Raw genomic sequence first — 22,610 nt, 5'->3', positions numbered from 1 at the left:
ACCCCAGGGTACGCTTGGGGGTGAGTAAGCAATTGGTGAATTAAATCAGCTAATTTTGTACACAAGATGCAGGTCTTTTCCACACTGAACTCTCTAACATAAATCAGTTTTAATAACTGAAGGTGTCATGCCTGTGACTTGTTTATGATTGTTAGGGGAGGTGTCACGCTCATTTGGGGAATTGTCAAAATACCTGAATATCAATAAAGGACTGGGGATCTTTTAAAAGAAGAAAAATAAATACAATCTAACCAAATATTCCCAAAATGAAGCCTCGTGTATGCAATATTCTTATTCTCAAATGTTAATACGGAAATGTTCAAAGAGGAAAAGAAAAATCCAGAAGTCCTTCCTTTGGTGAGACTACTCCTCATACCAAAATGTGTATTCGAGGAGCTTGCACGTGGGAGCCGGCACCCCTTTCCCAGATCACCTTCTCTCTATCTGACCCTGGTTTCCTTTGGGCGCTTACTACTACCTGCCATTGCTACTTATGTGGTTAGGGTATGTTACTCCCTGTAGAACGTGAGCTCCACCAGGACAAGAACCCTGACTGCCTTGTTCACTGCTGTATCTGGAATCGGGGCACATGGTAGGTACTATATAAATATTTATGAGTGACGGGGCACCTGGGTGGAGCAGTCGTTAAGCATCTGCCTTCAGCTCAGGGCGTGATCCCAGCGTTATGGGATCGAGCCCCACATCAGGCTCCTCCGCCATGAGCCCGCTTCTTCCTCTCCCACTGCCCCTGCTTGTGCTCCCTCTCTCGCTGGTTGTCTATCTCTGTCAAATAAATAAATAAAATCTTTAAAAATAAAAAAAAATATTTATGAGTGAATGAATCAAATGTAAACTGTGGTCCTTTAACTGGTTATATATTAGCTATCCTTCTTCGCTGGCATTTGCACATTTGATTTCTGATTTTGTATCTAGTGGATATTTATTTGGATGCTTTCAGAAGCTTGATACATATTTTAGTCCCAATTCCAAAACAGTTATTTTTTTTCTACATCTGAGCTACAGTTTGCCACTGCAAGACAGTACACACACCCTCATACTTCTTACTCTTTCCTGATACACATCTATGTCCATGTCAAAGTTACATAACAAATAACATTGATTACTCTCTTAGAACCTTACAAACCTTGCTCGCTCTCATGATTTCAACCAGCATGTCATAGACGGTATCTCTGTTCTTCTCAAGGAAACCTTCACATTTATATTCTACCTATGCAGAGAAAGGATTTAATTATTTCCAAAGAAACAAAAGCAGACAGCGTCCAAGTACCACGGAGTTTTTCTTTTTCCTTTTTAACAACGATTAATGAAGGGTCTAAAAAGGCAATCCTCTAAAAAGAGGTTCAGTTTCTGTTTATCACAAAAAACCATTTATATAAAACTTTGGGAACGGGGAATATGTCAACTGAGGGAAAGAACCAGGCTCTCCCACTGCCTGGATTTCTCACTAGTCACTGATCACACTGTATTCACCTGTTGGTTCCCTCTAGCCACAGGTGACCAGTCAGTCCCTGCAATGTGTGCAGTTAATACACACAGGCCTATGAAGAACTGGCTTGGTGTTCACTCTGCCTTTGAAGCCACCAAGAGGAGAAAAATAGCTCAGTGTTGTCCTTTGAGCTCAAACAGAAATATTTTCCTAAAGCAGCATTAATATAGTAGGAAGGAACGAAACGACCATTTGACCACAAAGTTTTCAAGGGCCACCAAAGCACTTAGAGTCAGGTTAGAGTGGGTATATGCCTGCCCTGCTTCAGTCTGGCTTAGAGAAACTCCATGTGGCCCTTTCTGATCCACAAGGCTTCTTGAATCCCTCAGATAACATATCCAGGGTGGTTGCTTAAACATTCAAACCCCAACAGTTTATGCCTCTGGGTTACACAGTTTATTATGTGATAACATATTTTTCACAAATTAGAAAATATGTTTAAAACACATATTTTAATAACTGTGCAGAAACAGGCTTTTGGGGATGCTGGAATCTGGGGACAGAGAGGGTGTTCACGGACCCCTGGGCAAGTACTCTTTGTCCCCCTAAGTGAGGCAGCGTCCTTGCTGGGCAGAGTTTGGGTTAAGAACCAGGAATACTGGCTGTGTGCAAACACTCCCTTGTGAATGAAGATCTTGGACTGCTGTATAAATTCTTCCAGGCTGGTGGTGTGAACCCCTGGCTTAAATGGACAAAGGTGTGACAATGTAATAAGACCGTCTGTGGGGACAGTGTCACAGGTGCTCTGTTGGGAGCTCTGGGGACCGTGGGATGATGCACTCACTTGCTGTCTTTCAGCACAGCCGTCTCACTTTCAAAATGACTGTATTTCCCTGGCTAACTAAACCGGAACCTAAGCTAACCCTACAGTGTATGTGGTTTCTTCCCGCCAACCTGCAATCCACCCAAAATGCTGCTTTTAAGAGGGACTTCTTGGAAGTGCCAGGGGTGAGAGAATTAAATGTGCAGAAACCACGTACTACGAAGAGGGTCTAGAAGTACATCCCATATACATCTGATACCTCCCCCGCTTTTTCTCCTTTCCTCCAGCTGTGGAATTGAAAAAGACAACCACTAGAAAATACAACCCGAGGCATTTCATTTCATATGCATCTCCTCAGGAATCAAAAATGCTACCCGGTTTTTACTGCTCCTCCAGCCCACAAAGTCACTATGACTTTCCAGCTCGTTGTCCCCTGCCCTGCCCTCTCAGTCACAATGAGCACGCTCTGACCCCCAGCACTAGCGCTGCTCCCACGATCCCCAGGCACTGGCCAGGCCCCAGGAGTAACACCCAACTGGCAAATGCTCCGAGGGCAGGAGTTTCCTTAGGGAAGGAAAACAAGATGAGAACATATGTTTATGGCAAGTGGTTATGGTGATTTTTCTTTTTTTCCCCTATTTCCTAAGATTTCTGTAATGTAATTTTAAAATAACTTCTTCATTTTATTAAAGTAATGTGTTTCATAAAAAATAGATCCATAAAGAAGGAAACAAAGATCATCTAGAAAATGCAACATCTTGAGCCAGCCTATGTTACCACTGTAATATAGAAATAGAAAACCTCAAAAAAAGATATAGCTTTCATTATAGAAAACAATTATGCTGTCTTGAGTATAACAATTTCATAGAGGAAATAAACTGATAAGAGACTAATAAATTCCCAGGAAATCCAAAATCGAAATGAGATCCACTAGCCACATGTTTATTTTTAAAGCACGACAGCTGAAGCTCGTATTTTGTGACAAAAACAAATTAAAAATTGTTAAACATGCGTGCCTGTCTCCTGCATCACAGCCATGCACCGAGCGTGACGTGAATCCAGCCAGAGAAGTCCCTGGCCTGCCCCCCCGCACCTCGGAAACGTCTCCGCTCCAGCAGACAGCAGCGCCCCAGACCTCACTGTACCTTGTCAGCAAAGTGCTGGATGATAAAGGACGTATTTGACATTCTGGGTTTTTCGAACAAAGAGTTCCTGTTGACAAAATTATTATACAGCTTTTGAAGCCAGTTTTCATCAGTCCCATGTGGTAACTGCAAGAGAAAAGCAAAACAAATAGTAAGAAAACTGGAGGTGAGAGATTAACAGGGGCACAGGAAAGTACTGATTCTCACAAACCAAGGTGAGCGGACGCCTCCGAGTAAGCTGCTACATCTGTGGCCTCCTTTTATAAAGCAGCTCGAGGCACACGTCTGTCCTTGATCCTAACAACCTTCACAGCGCCATTTATACAGACCTATCGATGTCCTTTTAGAAACATAAATTGTTATAAATGAGAAGGAAGGGCCATATGCACGCCAATGTTCATAGCAGCATTGTCCACAATAGCTAAATCGTGGAAGGAGCCGAGATGCCCTTCAACAGATGACTGGATTAAGAAGCTGTGGTCCATATATACAATGGAATATTACTCAGCTATCAGAAAGAACGAATTCTCAACATTTGCTGCAACATGGACGGCACTGGAGGAGATAATGCTAAGTGAAATAAGTCAAGCAGAGAAAGACAATTATCATATGATTTCTCTCATCTATGGAACATAAGAACTAGGAGGATCGGTAGGGGAAGAAAGGGATAAAGAAAAGGGGGGTAATCAGAAGGGGGAANGGGTGACTAATATAATAAAAAATCATTTTAAAAAAATGAGAAGGAAATGGACATAGAATATAACTCGAGAATGAAGAAATTTATTTTTGCAAAATTGGCAGTATTCCTATTTTTTCTTCCCAAAGAAGTCTAAAGGTTCAGGGAAAAAAAATAGCATAGTAGATTTCATTACATGAATGTGACTTTTATTCTTGGTTGAATGGGGAAACACTAGCACCTAAATGTAATCCTCCCCATCTCATCCCCACCCCAGAAAAATAATTTCTTTCGTTTTACAGCCTATTCAATTACTACTTCCTCAAATAAAACTAGTTGTAAAACTTGTTCTTGATACTGGTGATATGGAAGTGATCAGTGATATCGGCCCAAACTCTGAATTTAATCCCCCATTGTGTCCAAATGACTCCTCTAGGCTTCTTTGTGACAATGGTAGCCTAGCAAACGTCTGTGTAGAGTAAGTCCAAATATTTCCTAGAGGCTGCCTTGGCCTGGGTGCCCTGCCCTCACTAGATCATTCCAGAATGCTTAGCCCTGCTGCCAGCCTTTAATCTTGTATTCCTGCAGGGGCTGAAATCCAGGTGGTACCAGAGAGGAGAATCTGTGAGAAAAGGTGTGGAATTGAGAATTCCAGGGAGAAAAGGCCAGTTAGTCTTTAACATTATATATATTTTTTGAAATAAATCTCTGGAAAGGAAACTAAATAGATGTTTAAACATCATAATACAATGTTAATTTTTTAATTAATTTTATTTTAAGCTATTTTAAGGAGGAGGTGGGTTATGGCAATAAGCTTTGGAATACTTTTTTTTTTTAAAAAGATTTTATCTATTTATTTGATTTAAAAGATTTTATCTATTTATTTGACAGAGATAGAGACAGCCAGCGAGAAAGGGAACACAAGCAGGGGGAGTGGGAGAGGAAGAAGCAGGCTCCCAGCGGTGGAGCCTGATGTGGGGCTCGATCCCATAACGCCGGGATCACGCCCTGAGCCGAAGGCAGACGCCTAACAACTGAGCCACCCAGGCACCCCTGGAATACTTTAATTTTTATTTTAAATTTCAGCTCGTGAACACACAGTACAATATTGGTTTCTGGAGTAGAGTTCAGTGATTCATCACTTACACACAACACCCCATAATACAATCTTCAAACCAAAAGAACGAGTACTGTCTTGGGGATTATTTGTCCCTGTGGCCCCATGAGGGCCCACCGTAAAAGTGCTCTTCCTAGAGGGAAATAATAACAGGAGAACTAAAGACCTCTTCTCTTGAATTGTATGATGTTGATTTTTCAGCTACACCTCCCAATGGATGACTCACAGGAATGAGGAAATAAAAGAAAACTCACTTCTTGTTAGTCATTAACAAGTGGTGTGAGGTCATCTGCTATTTTCACGTCCATTCCAAATATGCCTAGGGCAGCTTCAAAGGGCTCCACCTTGCTGGACATGACCAGAGAGGTTGTGCATGGTACCCAGTGGTGGGTTACACATGAGGATGAGAGGCTCAGCTGGCCCTCTGGGGTTCCTGCCATGGACTGCTGTCCCAGCATTAATATCCAACCAATTGAGTAACACGTCAGGAATTTACATGTATACCCCCTCCAAAATCCAGCTTGTAATATTCTTATCTGTTACTATGCAGAAGTTGAACAAAAAAATTTTTTTAAGTTACCAAGCATTCTTCATCCAGTAACTCCAAAATACCCATTTTTGCTTCAATCAGGTCAATCACTGGTTGGTTGTCATAAAAATCTATCAGAGTCCAAGGGATATCTTCCTTCATATATTCTTCTTGTTCAAGTTTAAAGACATGCTAGAAATCCAGAAGTTAGTAGAGAAAATAAAACAGAACATTAAAGTGTGCTTCTAAAGTCCAGGACATAAGCCCTTGGAAAATACAGATACCTGACTGGTTTGCAACGTTTAGTGAAGACCCTAAGGTGCAGGCTACCGTCCTTACCCAGGACGGATGCTGCAGAGCTCCTAATGTGCTCCTCCCAGCTGGTCTGAGTGGGTCCCCACACCCTCTTGCCTCCAACACCACGCATACTCAGCAACCCCTCCCTGCTCACAGCACTGCTGCTAGCCAAGACAGATGCAGCCTCTCTGGCTGGGTGCGAGCCAGCCTGCCCTGAGGATGCTGGCTGTGGGGCCGGCGTGAGAAGCCAACAACATGGAGAATTTCGTTCACTACTAGTTCAGCCCATAAGGGTATCAGGGAGGCTTCCCAGAGGAGTGGCTTGAGCTCATCCCTGCTGCAAGTGGGGGGAGGGGAGGGACAGCGAAAAGAAAGCCTCCCACAGAAGAATCCCTGTGCCGGCACAGAAGCCCAACAGGAGGTTGAGACACATGGCTCTCATAGAGGCCAGAGAGAGCACAGTAGTGATGGGGGCTGAGGGGAATGAAAAGGATGGCGGGGTAACTTCGTGTGAATTACTCAGCGTATCTACCGCGAATAAACTTTGCTTCTAAGTTATTAAATGCTAAACTTCGGGGAATCCTTGAGAATGCTAACAAAACATACATTTGCAGTGGGATGAAATTTAATGTTATACATGGATTAATTCCAAAGTGAGGAAAAGGAAAGAAAAGAAACATTTACCATTCAATGTTAGGTCTACGCCTCACAACAATATTAGGCAGGCAGATACCAGTGACCCATTTTTCCCAAAGAGGAAACTGGGGCTCTGAACCTAAGGTCCCAGAGGAAGAAGGTGGGAGAGCAGAGATTCAAACCTAGTTCACTTGGGGCAAAAGTCCATGCTCTCTATGATGTCACACTACTGCAGGAGTTGTTTGGGAGAAGCTCAATTTCAAAAGACAAGCAAGAATTTGTCAGGTTAAGAAGAAGGGATGGGGAAAGGACAGGAGCAGGTGGGCTATGGCACAGAGGCTTGCAAGGCCATGGGGCCTTCAGGAAACTCGGTCATTTGGTCCGGCTGCACAGAGGGTCTGTGACTGAGCTGGGCAGGTGATGGACTGCCACTGAGCAGCTGGCCAGGGGGCTAGAATAGGATGAACTAGGACAGGAAGGTGTGATTTCAAGACAGGGCCACAAGGTGGTGCAGTGAGCCAGCGTGGGGCTCCGGCACCATGCTAGGGATCTGAACAGAGACCTGTTGGCGCACACACAGGGCTGAGAACCAGTTTCAAGAAAGCAGAAAAGTCACCTACCAGGTTAAACTGCTGTTGCAGCTTCTCGTTAGCGTAATTGATGCAGAACTGTTCAAAGCTGTTCACATCAAAGGTTTCAAAACTGAAATATGGTTTAAACAAGTTAAAACATACTTGCAGGGCATACACATTTGTTTAGAGATAAGTATTTTTTGACAAACTTCACAGTTTAAAAGTTTGCTGCTTTCAGCAAGTTTTAAATATGCCCCAAAACTTCTGGTTTTAATATCCCGGCAGTTGATAAATCATTTGCAGGCTGCCTGAGGCCGGCGTTCGCACAGGCTGGGCAGAGGCCGCAGCGTGCGCTTCACACGACGGCACCCAGACTCCATCACCCTCTTTGTCGGTGAGGACATACGGCTCTGAGGTTAAGAAGGGCACCTGAGGTCCCACAGCTAGTGTCAGACTCAGCTGCGAGCCGACCTGCCATACCTGTGCTTTCGGGGAAAGGCAAGGCTGTTTCCTGTGCTCCCACTCTGCTGAAGGGAGAGGCGGCACAGTTCTGCCTCCCCAAGGTCTGGTATCTGAGTTCTTGGAGGACAAGGGCAAGGTCATTTAAGAGCCCGCAGCCCAGCAGACCCCTTCACATCTATTTTCAGACTTTGAACACTTATCTCTGGAGCTGTAAACTCAAGACCTGGGAGGAGGCGGGCGGGACAGAAACCGGAAAAGGTCTAGAGACAACACGGCAGGGAGCCCTGGGGCAAGGCAGCTGTCAGCCCGGGGCTGAATGTGAGACCGCCCCATTCCAAGAGGAGCTGCAAATCTGGACGTGAATTCTCTCACTCTGGAAGACACGGTGTGGGCTGAACAGAACGCTGCACGGCCTTCTGCCTCCCAGCTGAACGCTCCAGCCTGGCAGGGGGGAAGCTGAGCACTGCAGGTCTCAGGGTGGATGCTCTCGACCTCACTTAACCCTAACACCACCCTAGGTGCAGGACCATCACACCTGAGCGCCAGAGGCCAGCAGCAGCAAGTGGGGCCAGATGCATAATTTGACCCCAGCTCTTGGTGGGGGGGGCCTCCAAAGCCTTGGCTCTTATTTGCTCTCATTCTGAGTGGTTCCACCAGCTCCAGCCACAGGGACTGAGCGTTGCCCTTGACTGAGCCAGGTTGGCTCAGGTTAGAATTCGAGGGCAGGGTAAGGGCCTGGATTGTGCTCTGGACAGCTCCAGGGTGACTCAAAGCAGGAGCAGAGCCCTCACAGCTTAGGACGGGGGGAGAGTCCAAAGGGCCTCCTCACGCTCCACAGCCCACAGCCAGGGCCAAAGGCGAGGCTTTCTAGAATATCAAATACCAATGATTATCTTCCTGTCCTTTTACACGCTCCCTCACCCAAAAATGGGCCTTCGGATCTAAAGTTCAAAACCCATGGAAAGACCTCAATCTATGACCTAAAATGCCAGAAGCACATTAGCTATGACAACATTTCACATGTGAATGAGGCTTATGGTTCTGAAGATGCCTCCACAATTTAGTCCATTTGATCTTCCTAATAACCCCTGCAAGAGAGGCCCCAGCTTACAGAGGCAGAAACCAAAGTTTGGAGAAGTCTTAGGACTTTCTCAGGGCCACCCAGCTGGTGCTGCAGTGCTCCCTCCCAGGGTCCTGACCCCCGGCCCCACTCTGGGTCCAGAGCACGTAGACGCCTGACTGGCTGGGGAACCACAAGTCTTCGTGTTGTCCTGAGCAGAAACCTCAAGGCTCACGGCTTTGGCTGTCATCACTTTCAGGGCTGGTAACTTTTCCTTTGAGGATGCTGTATTTCCAGATCAAACTGAGCCCAGCTCTCTCAAGAGTTGCCTGGAGGGCCTGAGCAAGGGCCCATCCACAGGAGCACCCCGCATGGGGAAAGGCGGGAAAGGATTCGCCCCAGGCAGCAGCCCTGTTACTCAGAGAAGAGCTACTTTTCTTAGAGGGTACCATTAATTCATGGATGGCGGCAAGCATGCTACTTTTATTATCTCTGAAGTGGATTTTAATGTTAAAATTTTAGGTTAAGATATACTTTAACACGTTCTTATAAATTTACAGTTACTGTCTCAGGTGTGTTCACGTAACCAAAACCTCAGATTCCTTATTTCAGTGGTCTGCAGGCATGACTCCTGCCTGCCATTCTCCTCACTCCCTGCCGCTTGTTAGCTGCCCTCCTCTCTCCCCCAGCCCCTGTTAACCTCCAGCCCACCCACCTGCTCATTTGCTTATTCCCATCACAAGAAGCTTCCCAATCTCGAATTACCTGCCTGCCTTCTCCCCTAAAATTTAAGTCCCGAGAGGGCAGGGGCCATGTATCTATTCTGTTCCCCAACCACACCCCTCACATGCCTGGCACTTAAATATGTGTTGGATGAATGGAATCATCTATCCTTAAAGGATTATTTAAGACACTTACAAACACAGAAAACAACAGAATACTATAGCAATCACATAATTCTACCACCATAAAAGAGATCATTGTTAAACGAGACTATTTCTTTTTAAAAGTCTACTGAGATTCTTAGCGACTGCTCAAATCCTCTTGGTAGCACAAGACAAGGTAAATCATTTACTAGACTAGCCCCGTAGTGTATCAGCATATTAGAACTGTTGACATATGCTATTAATATGGAGCCACATACATTAACTCAGAATCTAAATTAAACAAAGTACCTCCCTTGAGGCACTGTCTCGCATTACACAACTATGGGACAGCTGAGTCTCTGTACCTGGGTAAAAGCTCAACAGCATCACCATGGCCCATCTGTTCCCTCTGTCCCCCAGCAGGCTGGGGTGGGGGTGCCCAAAGCCGGCTCTCTCCTCTGTATGGGGAGAGAGGTTGGGCTGCTGCTCACGGGGTATGGGGGAACACACCCCAAGCCAGGGAGGACACTCTGCAATGCATTGAACGCAATGAGCTGCCCTCTCCCCCCTTGAGAAACCAGGACCGGTCCCGGTCCCAGGAGGGGCGAGGTGTTGGGCATTTGGGGCCAGTTGTTGACAGACAAATGCCTAAGCGCCAACAGCCCTCACAGCCTGCCTCCACACTGGCTTGTCCTCACTCACTCACACTCTAGGGACCCTTCAAGCACCTGGGGCATGTGTTTGGCCTTGGATTTAGAAAAGGAAGATTGGGCAAAGAGGAGGAAGAGCAACTCCAGTCTGGTGGGAACTTCACCCCCAACGGTATTAGAACAGCTGGAGAAGGGCTGGGGTCCCAGAATAGAAGAGGATTCCAGGGTGTGCGAGGCTGTCCGCTCAAAGGCCGGGCTTTGAGTCTACCTCTGACCCTGTGAGTGTGGGCAAGGTGCCCGACCTCTGGGACTGTCATTTCGCCCCTTTGAAATGGAAAAGGTGTGTCAGGGCTCCACACCTCACAGAGCCTCTGCAGGGAAACAGACATGGCTCTCTCACCAGCAGAGCAACGAAGGACACATTTCTGCATGTAAGCCTTCGTTGTTTCCCCAGTTTGAGAAGTCAGTGAGCAAGTGTGTGGGGACCAGCCAGCACGGTAGCCAGCATGCGGTAAGCTCTGGATGCTGGCCACTATTAATTCAGCATTTACGTAATATGCTCTAAATAAAACACACTGTAGCCCAGGGGACTGGGTACTTAACATCCACACATGCAAACGTAGAGAACACTATCCTTCTGGATCATGTGAAACACAAAAAAGATACCAGAACAAAATGATCTAAAAATAATGGGCATTTGACATTTAAATGAGGAAAGACAGGCTCACAGAAGAGAATCTTACCCATAAATGTCCAAAACACCAATAAAAGTGTGCTGCTTGCCTGAAAACTGCAACGCTTGGTTAATTCTCTCCACAATGAAGTCGAACAGGTGAGCGTAGATCTTTTTGGCCAGTGCATCCCTGGCATTGACCGCCTGGGGCCTGGTCATGGGCTTCACCACTGTCTCGGAGGTTGTGATGATTTTGCGATTGCACAGCCACTGAGCAACTTTGCGACTCTCCAGGCCCAGGAGCTCACAGAACACCTTCAGGTGCCTGTCGTCCTCCTTCAAACACAAGCACAAGCCCCATCAGGGCCGTCTGGCCATCTAACCCAGCACCAGCCCACCCTGCCGGGACCCCTGGGCCTCCATCTGGGCCTGTGCCAGGGACGAGGATGAGCTGGCATGAGAAAGACCGGGCCTAACAAGACAGAGGCAGGCCTGGAAGGAGAGCAGGAGGGCCACAGCGGCACGGAGCCCACGTCAAGGTACTGCTGTGATGATGCCTGGCAGTCCTGGGTCGCGCCCCACCTGGGTTTTCATTCTGGTCAAAAAATGTCCACAGTGACAAAGGCCAGGGAAACAATTCTCCCCTTCCTGTACATGCAGATACAGCCTCAAGGCCCCTCTCTTCCCTTTGCAACATGCCCAGACCACCTGTACCTACCTGTGTGGTCAGGGTTTACCTGGAGGGTCTAGCCCTGAGGTGCCTAGATGTCACTGTCAGAGAACCTGACAATGGGGCCCCTTTAACAGAGCTATCTTCTCATCTGACAGAAGAAATGTGGAAGACTTTTCCTGGACACACAAGTGAATCCTGCTTCTCTCCCAGCTGGGGCATGAGAGGTCAGAGACAAGGAAAAGTCTGTTCCTGCTTGTCTTCAGCCAGCACGGACAAGGAGTCCTTGTTACCTGGCAAGGACATGTGACCCCTGAGACTGAGCATTACCAATCCCCTTCGGCAAGGGAACTTCCGGGCAGGCTTATCTGTAGAGATCATCACAGCCAATGGGAAAACCACGTAGCAGCACTTTAAAAAGCATCAGATTACAGTGGAACAATCTAGAAAGTCTGCAGCCTCCTTGCTGCCCACCCACACCCCTTCTGACCAACATCTCAGTAACACAAAGCTTGTATTCACCTGCCTGACCTCCTCACTGGGGAACAGACTGGCAGAGCCATGGGTTTTCTTCCTTCTAAGAAGGCACTAAACCATCTGAGTCAAAAACATTCAGCTACAGGTGCTGCTGCAGGCAGAAAGGAAAGGGACAGGAATTCTTAAAAAGATGACTTCCTCCAGATTGGGTCTGCCCAACATTTCAAGTTTCTGATGCAAATGAATGGTACGTATGTTCCAAAGATAGGACTGCTAATTACAGAACTGGTAATTTGCTATGAAGATTTTACATCTTTTTCAGAGACTTTGTCCCCTCAGATTGATAGACAAAGGATTTTGAATCTATCAATTTTAACTCCTTCTCCAAAATACTACCTTCGTAACAGACTTCATGGAATAGAGATCAATGCAAGGGCATTTGTTGGATGGATATCACACCTTCAGTCTATGGAGTTTGAGAAGAACAAGGGCAGAAGCCCATTTCTCGGAGGTAAATGAGAAGGCACAGAGGGAGAACCACCACCACACGCACACCAGGCACCTACCCAGGCCCACCATCCCCTCTCCCAGGACCTCCCAGTCCTGTGTCGACTGACTAACTCAGTGAGGGCTGGACACTAGGGTGATGGGAGGGTCACTTAGTGTGAGAGCTTGAGGAGAGGGAGAAGAATTACTTGCTGGTCACAGGACAACAGGACTGAAGCACTGAGCCAAAAACCACACGTTCCATCCACTGTTTGGCCCTCTCTCCCCTAAACGGCAGGTACCAGAGAGCTAAGAAATGACCAGGGTACCAAACTATCAACTGTTCCCATGACTTTTGGGGGGGGCAGGAAAATAGACATTGTTATATTATGAACTGAACACTTCCTCCCAAAATTTATATGTTGAAGAGCTAGGCTCCAATGTGATGGTATTTGGAGTGGGGCCTTTGGGAGGTCATTGGCTTTAGATGAAGTCATGAGGGTGGGGCCCTCATGATGGGATTAGTGCCCTTGTAAGAAGAGGAAGAGACCTCTGTGTTCCTCTCTCTGCTGTGAGGACCCAGCAAGCAGGCGGCTGTCTGCAAGCCAGGAAGAGAGCCCTCACCAAGAGCTCAACCATGCTGCACCATGACCTCGGACTTCCAGCCTCCAGGACTGGGGAAGGATAAGCCACCCAGCCTGCGGTATTTTGTTACGGCCGCGGGAGTTGTCAAGATAGACATATATACCCAAAGCTTTAAAGGTCAGGCAACCTTGCAGTTCATAGAAGCATATTTTACCATGTGTTGTTTTCTTCTTTATGTGGGTATTTGTGAGAAGAGCCAAACACATGTCCCTACTAAGGACCACTTCTCATAATTTTGTCGAAGAGACACACACATAAACTTACCCTGTGATTGTTAAATAAAGAAATCTGTCACAGAACTTACATGGGAATAAATTTCCAGAGAGAAAGTCAGCACTACTGGTGCTGGATGTGGGCAAGTGTCAGGTGGTGGGAGGTGTCCCTTCTGCTCCAAATATCCAGTGTGCTGAGGGCCCTACATGACTTGCACCCTCTTCCCCCGCCCCCCCCCCCCCATTTTCTGACCTCATCTACCACCCCTTCTTTTACTCACTCCTCTTTGGATATACTGACTTTTTTTTTTTTTTTCCATGATTTGTCAAATAACAGCTCCTGCCTGAGGGCCTTGTACTTGCTGTCCCTTTTGCCTTGAATGTTCTTTCTCCCAGAACAGGCACAATTCACTTGCTCATCTTCAGGGCCTCTGCCCACCACCACCATACGAGCAAGGCTTTCTCTGAATGCTCTACACAAAAGGCACAGCCCCTCTGCACCCTGACTCTGCTTCATGTTCCTTGCTCATGGCCATCACCAGCCACCAGAGCCTGTAATTGGTGATCATGTCTCCTCCCCTCCACTTCCTACCCCCAGATCATAAACCCCACAGAGGGCTTTTGCTTGGTCTTGTTCACTGCTGTTCCTCTGGCGCCTGCCAACAGGGCTTGGTGCGTAACAGGTACTTGGTAAAAATTTACTGAATTAAAGAAAAACACAGAGAGAATGCATTTCCCCCTCCTCTACTGTTGCAAGGGGAAGAAGTTTGACTCTTTAAAAACTACCCATGGAAATCCTTGCTTCCTTGCTTCTGACAACTGGTCTCTCCAGCAGGCCCAGTGTGCCTGGGGCTACAGTGCAGAAGCAGAGTGCCCATGAGATGCTCTACTGGTGGCCCTCCGAACACAGGAAGGGGAAACAGAGCGGTGTCTTACACTGACTGTGGACCTCTCGTGGCCCACCGCTGTGATCTGCACATTGCCCAGATGTAAGATGGCTGCTAGGATCTTAAAAACATCCATCTGAAAATCCTCCTTGAAACCTGAAAAAACAAATTTCCAAATTAGGATTACTGCATTTCTTCCCTGACTTAATCACTAGTAGGATAAGCACCCGAATTCTTTCAAGACACTCCAGTACCATCACTGCCGAGCTGGGACAGGAACGTGCAGTGGCCCCCAGAGAGCATCTGGTTCCCCGTTCTTGCCACTTTGACTTGCAAGGACACAAGATGTGAATTCAACAGCCCATGAGGTCTCCCCTTTTGCCATCGCTGCTAGAAGCGCAACACAAAAATTCGTATCCAAATAACCATTTCATGTTTGGTTCCTCAGAAAATCAGTTTCCCATTTATTCTACGTGATGTGCTTCCTCTATTTTTACAGTGTTTGTTTTTTTTTTTTTTTTTCTTTTTGGTTCACAAGCTCCTTGAATTCTTCTTGTGGTGGGGTGCTGGGTGGATTCCATTTGCCCCTGCAGCTCTGCATGCTGCTCTCTGCCCCAGGGGGCTGAATTGTCCTCATCAAGGCCGTGGGCTCCCATGCCCTCCCGCCTCTGGTTGGGTGTAACCAGTGAGGAGCCTGGCAGGAGATCAGAGATCGGGAGGACAGAAGTACTGGAGGGGTCATCCCCGTTTGTCTCCCTGCAAAGTTGTCTCAGCTTGTCAGTGTTGCCAAGTGACAGGTCACTGCTCCTGGTCTGGTGCTGACTTTCCCCAACCATCCTTTCTGGCCCTAGTAATACCCCTATGCCCAAACGGGAAAGAGCAGTGAAGAGCTCTGCTGTTGACCCCGGCTCCCTACTCCTCCCTATAGCTTCCCCAGACCTGCTCCCACCTCTGTAGTTGGTCCCTTCATAGATAAACTCTTTCTCTCCTAATTTAAATGGGCCCCGTAGTTCCCACTGGGACCCTGACTGCTGTAGGTAGCATATAGGTTATGAATATATAACATACTTAGTCACCATGGAGCTCTGGCACATTTCCTGGAGCCAAAAGAAACCTAACTAGCTACTAGGAAGAACTCTGTGTCTAACACCCGTAAAACACAACGGAGAACCTGCCGGTTGTGAGCAGGGCTTTGCTAGGTCAGGCCCACAGAGCAGGAGTGTGGTGGGTGGGGGTAGGCGCCGACTGGCGCCATGACGCTGCGGGGCACTGGGGAGCACCGAGACATACTCAGAAGGTGGGCGGGCTCATTCGTGCCGGCGTCCACGCTCCCTGGTCTGCGTGGGAAGGGCCGCTGTCATGGACACCTGTGACCCCCCCTGCCCCGCCCCAGCAAAAAGCAGCCAGCCCTAAATGCTAAGTAGGAGCTGCCACGGCCACTCTCGGCTTCTCACTTGTGAATACCTGGATTCTTTCAGTAGAAGCTAGGTCATGTTCTTAAATAATTTAAGAACCTAGAGAGTCTTCTCTCCTTCAAAGATTAAACAAAATCAAAGTTGCAAAAGATTTCAAATCAAAAATATATGCAAGACTCCAGCTCAGCCTGAGTCCAGGCATTTGCTGTCTTCCCGTTTGGAGCTAACACCGCCCTTTGAAGGACAGACGCCTCTCACAGAAATCGCCTCCCCCTGCCCCCACTTCCCAGGATGTCAGCATGATAACCAGCAGGTAAGTGAGGAGGAAAATCTGTGGTTGGGCATTCCTACTCACCGCGTGATCAACCTATATAACTAAATCACTTAACCATGCCAGGCCTTCCAGAACCCACGAAAATGAAGTAACTCCAAAGCAATGATGTGAAAGAGAGAACTTAAAGTGTTAGTGGAGTAACTCTCTTTAGTGAGACAAGGTCATGCCAAAGCATTGCTGGCCCAAGTTTGATTTCAGTGAGAAGCACAATGGTCAAGTACCTTGAGCCTGAGGTCCAGGCTAGGTGTGACTCCTTCCAGGGTGTTCTTTCTGTGAGACATTAAATGGCCAGGCAAGGATCAAAGGGCGAATTAAATGAGAGTCAGCAGAACAAAGGAAAGGAGCTTTTGGTCAAAACGCATCCCCTTCTGCCTCCTTGGGGGATAATTCCATGACTAGCTAAGGTGTCCCAGGAGCACAACCAGAAGGTAAATCAAATGGAACTCTGTGCCAGACACTGTCCCCAGTAGTCTCCACATGTCATCTCACCTAATGCTTACAACAACCATATGAAGTAAGCGCCATTATGGTTCCCATTTTATGGAAGAAGAAACTGAGGCATAGAAGGGTTAGGTCACCCTGGGTATGTCATATCTAAGCAGTTTAATGCCAACCATCACTGCAATATGTGAAAGGACCCGTGGAGTTCTGAAGCCATCCTAGCTTCACCCCTCTGTGTGCAAACATGGAGGCCCCCTAAAAAGCCCATGCCAAGCAAAGAAATTGGAGCAGAATCCAGAGGTCCATTTACTGGGCATGTGGGGAAATGGATTTGCATACTGAGCTAGAAGACCTTGACACTAATTTCTCTATACTAACTCCATCACAAACTACTATGATGGACAAATCAACCAAGTCTTATTTAGCAATTACATTTTTAAAAAGGGTGTTCTGCCCTAATACGTAATAAGCCTACATACAATTCAAGTTAGATGGTCTCCCCTTGAGATCTCCATCTAAGAAGAGAACACTGAGGGGCGCCTGGGTGGCTCAGTTGTTGGGCTTCTGCCTTCAGCTCAGGTCATGATCTCTGGGATTGAGACCCACATCAGGCTCCCTGGGATTGAGCCCAAGTTGGGCTCTCTGCTCAGTGGGGAGTCTGCTTCTCCCTCTCCCTCTGCCCTCCACCCCCCAGCTTGTGTGCTCTCTCGCTCTCTAATAAATAAATAAATAAAATCTTAAAGAAAAGAAAGAGAATACTTAGACACAAATAAGAGAACACAGCCAGTGGGACAAGCAGTATACCACATTCTCTCACTGTTAGGAGAAGCACTATTGTTTAGAACTATCTGAGGTGATGGAAATATTCTGTATTTGTGCTGTCCAATATGGTGGCTATTTGAAACACGTGCTTATGAGTGCTTGAAATGTGACTTATGCAACTGAGAAACTGAATTTTTAAGGTTATTTCATTTAATGAAAATGAAACACAAACCGTTACTCGTGGCCAGTGGCTACTGTGTTGGATGGCACAGGTTTAAAGACCATGAAATCAACACACAGAATGAGGTCACAGGATGAAGGCAATCTCAAAGTCACAGTGAAGTCACCCTGGTTCCTTTCCACAATAGTAAATGGACCTCTGCAGTCTGCTCAAATTTCTTTTCCTGGCCTGCCTCATCGGGGGGCCTCCATGAGCATACACACAGGGCCCGAAGCTAAGACAGCTTTAAGTCCATCTATGAATCTTCACATATTGTAAGAAAATTTGAAGGAAACTGTCAACTATGCTCACTCTATCTTCTAGGACAAAGGGCAGCAAATATTTTCTTGTTAGGCTCTGTAGGCTGTATAGTCTACGTTACAATTACTCAACTCTGCCACTGAAGTATGAAAACAGCCATAGACCATACTTAAACAAATGAGTGTGTTTATGTTCCAATAAAACTTTATTTACAAAAACAGGCAGCAATCTGCTGGCCTCTGGTCTAGGACATTTTTTGGTGATTCATGCAGTGAAGTCATGTTTTCATTAAATATATACTGATCTCTCATATTGATATAGCATGCCATAGCTCATAAACCACTTTATTTTTTTCAATTTATTTATTTGAGAAGGGAGCATGTGTGCACACATGTGGGGAGAGGGGCAGAGGGAGAGGGAGAGAGAATCCTCAAGCAGACTCCCTGCTGAACATGGACCCTGACATGCGGCTCAGTTCCATGACCCTGAGATCATGACCTGAGCTGAAATCAAGAGTCCCCTGCTCAACCGACTGAGCCACCCAGGCGCCCCCATAAACCACTTTAGACATTATCTCTTAATCCTCACCACATCCCTAATAGCTATGGGGGGGGCTACTCTCCAAAGATGGCCCCCAGTGCACCCCCTCCCAGGGTTCATGCCCCCAGTGCAGTTCCCTCTTCATGAGTTATACATGGGTTTGAGCTTTTGACCATTAGCTCATGGTGGTAGTGATGCTGCCTTACTTCTGAGGCTGGTTCATAAAAAGTCTTACAGATCCACCTAAGCCCACCGTAACTGGCTCTGGGAGAAGCTAGCCACAATGTGCCACAGTCCATTTACCCTGAGACCAGTGTGTTGTAAGGAAGTCCATGTGGAGAGAAAGATGCCCGCCCAGCCCCCAGTACTTCTAACCATACCAACCCATGTGAGAAAGAAGGCCTTCAGAGAGGATGGGACCCCGACCACCATCACAGAAAAATCTCCAAGTGAGAAGTCTCCAGCTGAACCCAGTCACCCCAGAATCACCAAAGATAATAATAATTTGTCATTTTAGGCCATTAAATTTGGGGAAACAGCAATAGATAATTGGAACAACTGAATATTTTCATTACTATCCCAGTAATCAAATGGGGAAACTGAAGCTCAGAGAAAACAACTGACCTATGGAAGACCACAGACTGATCTTATGATACAGGGGGAAAAAAATTGGAGCAAATACATGACAATTGACAATTTACTACTAAATTGTAAGATCTAATGGCTAAGACACAAGCAATCAGAGGAGAGTTCCCCAGGCTAGCATCTTTAAGTAACAGGCTTGGTAGAATGTAAGCAGAGCAGATTCCGTAATTCTTGGCAGTCTGCCCACCAAAAAGAGGGGAGGATGGCCCCAACCTCTTTCTGCCCCACCCACTTCACACAGCACAGTGGGCAGCCAACACCATTAATAGCCACAAGAGGCGGGGACGCCTGGGTGGCTCAGTCGTTAAGGGTCTGCCTTCGGCTCAGGGCCTGATCCCAGGGTCCTGTGATCAAGCGGCGCATCGGGCTCCATGCTCCACTGGGAGCCTGCTTCTTCCTCTCCCACTCCCCCTGCTTGTGTTCCCTCTCTCACTGGATATCTCTCTCTGTCAAATAAATAAATAAAAATCTTAAAAAAAAAAAAAATAGCCACAAGAGGCAGTAGACTGTTTTACTCTAGTTCCCCACAAACCTTTGGGGGCTTTGTCAAAACACCTAGGCCAGGGATGCAAGGTTGGGCCAGATGAGGCAAGCCACGTGCCAGGGGCTGACCCTGCATTTGCGCCACCCTGAGAGTGAGCTGCTGAATGCCTCCTTCAAGTTCATGCCCCAGTCGCCTCTCTCACCTCACCCCAGTCCTGGCCTGACTGGTGGGAACATTTGTGAAAATAATCTAATTTGTGTGAGACCATGAAAAAAACTGCTGCTGCTGATCTCTAAAGATTAGGAAAGGTTTCATGGAGAAGGGACAGTTTTGCTCAAAGGATAGCTAGGGCTTGGACAATAGGGAACAGAGACTCAGGGCAGGCAGTCATACTTAGCAAGCACTTGCTACGTGCTCAGTTGGGTACCAGGGGCTTTCACATACATTTCCTTACCAGTTATTATGAGAGCCCTGTGGGTAAGGAATATGGCCATTCTATAGATCGGGAAACTGAGTCTCGGAAACGGCAACCTCCTTAGAGTCCTGCCAATTAGGTTTTGAATGTTTATTTGACCCCAAAGCCTACTCTATTTCCCCTTATATCATTTTGGTGTGAGGTGAAATATTATAGAGGCGGGAGGGAGTGTCAGAGGGGAGAGATGGGAAGGAGGACAGGGTATATGGATCAAGGTCCCACTGGGGCCTGCCAGAGCTAGGCTGCCTGACCCCTCTTCATACATGGTGTTCCTTCTCAGTAGAGCACATTATAAAAAGATACAATCATGACTTTAACTATTTTAAGAAAATGTTAATCAGTACCCAAAGTGTTTATCTCATTATTATAAACTGTTTAAATTGCCCTTCTCCTTAAACTGGTTTGCAAGGGTGGCTCAGTTGGTTAAGCATCCGACTCTCGACCTCGGCTCAGGTATTGATCGCAGGGTCATGAGTTCCAGCCCTGTGCTGGGCTCCAGACCCAGCATGGAGCCTACTTTAAAAAAAAAAAAAAAAAAAGGAGCAAGCAAGCAAGCAAGCAATTTGGAAGGGGCAGGATCAGATGGTAATTCTGCTTAGGAAACCAACCAGTTTTCATTCTCAATTATCCAAATGTTTCATTCTCAATTATCCAGCAGAGTAATCTTGCCTATTACTCTGATATATTTAACTTCAAATTCTTTGCCTTTTATATTTAAATATAGTCATCCAAACCACAACAACGAAAATAACTTGGTGAAACAAGTATTTTCTATAAATGTAAAAATAGTCTGTGGTCTCACACTGATCAGAAGCTTTGACAATTACTTGTTAATGTCTACACTAATACACTATGGGAAAGTAGATGATAATTTTTATCAATGCCATTTGGTAGTCACTTCCCAAACATGAGCTCCATGTGGGAAAAGCAAGCTAGAGAAAGACCAAGCAATGCAAGATTTTGTTTTCTGTATAAAAATGTGGTAAGAGGGGCACCTGCGTGGCTCAGTTGGTTAAGCGTCTGACTCTTGATTTCAGCTCAGGTCATGATATCAGATCATGGGGTCGAGCCCCATGTCAGGCTCCATGCTCAGCGGGCAGTCTGCTTGGGATTCTCTTCTTCTCCCTCTCCTCCTTCCCCCACCTCTGGCCCCACCCTTCCATTTGTGCTCTCTCTCGTTCTCTTTCTCTTCCCTCTAGCTCTCTCTCTCAAAAAAAAAAAAAAAGAAAAGAAAAAAAGAAAAAGTGAGACTCCTCCATTCCGCTATCATAAAATGGGGGAAATACCAGTGTTTACCTTACAAAGTGCTTGTAAATTAAACAAGCTAATACAGGTAATGAAGTGCTTAGGAGGGTGCCTGGTAAGTTTCATGTAAGTGTCTGCTATTTTATCAGGCCAAGCAGGGTCCACATGACCCTCCCGATCTGATGCACCAGTCACCTCCAAAGTCTGCCCAGAGGAGCTTGAGAGCACCCACAGTGCTGACAGCCCATGTTTCTCACTGCAAACCAGCGAGCCTGAAGGCAAAGGAGTTAACATCTAGATCTTTCAAGGGAAAAGCACAGTCTTGACCACCTGGGCATCAAATATACTGATTGGCTCATCCTAAGATTAGAATTTATAAGGAGTCTTCAGAACACACACCTACTGGGCTTCCCTGCTTTCATTTTTGTTGTTTTTTAAAGAGAAAACGATTATGCATTGCATAGGGTAGTTCCACTTACCCAGCAGTGTGAAGGTCTTCCGAGTCTCCACCATGTCTGCTCTGTCATTCACACCCTCAATGACAGTACTGCCTCCCATTCTTGTGTAGTTAAATTCTTCTGCACTCCCTGAAATCAACAGATTGTTATGTCTGTGACACAGAAATTTGCACATGTTTACCAGAAGACGGGAAGCTCACATGTAATATGCTGCAGTAAGCACTTGACACACGTTACTCCATTTATTCCTCAAAATCCTATGTGACAGACGCAGAAGCCGAGGCCCAGAAAAGTGACGTATCGTGCTCAAGGCCCCACAGCCGATGTAGGGCAAGAATCTGAACATGGGCCTGTCTGACTACAAAGCTCCTGGGTTTTGTTCTCATATCTATATCACACAGCTTTATTGAGGATTACTGACCACAGAATAACTGTACATGGTTAAGATGTATAATTTGATGAGTTTTGATACATGGATACCTTAATGAAATCATCACCACAATCAAGAGACTAGCCATATGCACACCTAATATTTGAACAGCAGGTGAGCCTTTAGAAAGCTCTTCCAAATTCACTATTCACATTCTGTTTGGCAGACAGGCATGGGTGTTATCTTTATACGAAATCTGAGGCAATTCAGATTCTTCACAAGCACAAGCAACTTTTCCAAGATTGGAGCGTGTGCATTCAATCTGACACACTGGACAATTCTATCTATCAACAGAGCACAAGCAACCAAGAGAGGAGAGAGAGCTGTGACGGCACAGGAATCAGGCTGTTTGCACGAAAGGACAACTAGTTCTGCTGTCCCTGCGTTATGATCAGCTAGAACTGTAAATAATAATGGCTTGAGTCATCAAGGAAGCTCAAATGGTGATAGAGATACTCTGTCTCAGAAGACAGGGAGATATGACATACATATTGGAAAACAATCATCCAAGGAAGTTCAGATAAAGAAAAGTTTGGGGGTTTGACAGCACCAAGTCCCAGGGGTCAGTAG

The 22,610-nt window shown here is 46.4% G+C and overlaps 1 protein-coding gene across 2 annotated transcripts in view; it reads right to left on the bottom strand.

Moving 5' to 3' along the window:
- MYO5C (myosin VC) overlaps positions 1 to 22,610 on the bottom strand; it is a 97,829-nt gene that overhangs the window by 44,425 nt on the left and 30,794 nt on the right. For both annotated transcript variants that reach the window (XM_011230582.3, XM_019804455.2), the window contains 7 exons: positions 21,632 to 21,739; positions 14,380 to 14,486; positions 11,024 to 11,289; positions 7,291 to 7,372; positions 5,789 to 5,929; positions 3,416 to 3,541; positions 1,145 to 1,228 (listed from right to left, as the gene is read on the bottom strand). In XM_011230582.3, the coding sequence (XP_011228884.1) occupies positions 1,145 to 1,228; positions 3,416 to 3,541; positions 5,789 to 5,929; positions 7,291 to 7,372; positions 11,024 to 11,289; positions 14,380 to 14,486; positions 21,632 to 21,739 (914 nt within the window). The remainder of the gene's footprint in view (positions 1 to 1,144; positions 1,229 to 3,415; positions 3,542 to 5,788; positions 5,930 to 7,290; positions 7,373 to 11,023; positions 11,290 to 14,379; positions 14,487 to 21,631; positions 21,740 to 22,610) is intronic.

Source organism: Ailuropoda melanoleuca, chromosome 5, assembly GCF_002007445.2.
Source record: "Ailuropoda melanoleuca isolate Jingjing chromosome 5, ASM200744v2, whole genome shotgun sequence".
Lineage (NCBI taxonomy): Eukaryota > Metazoa > Chordata > Mammalia > Carnivora > Ursidae > Ailuropoda > Ailuropoda melanoleuca.
This window is presented reverse-complemented; position numbering and strand designations above follow the sequence as displayed.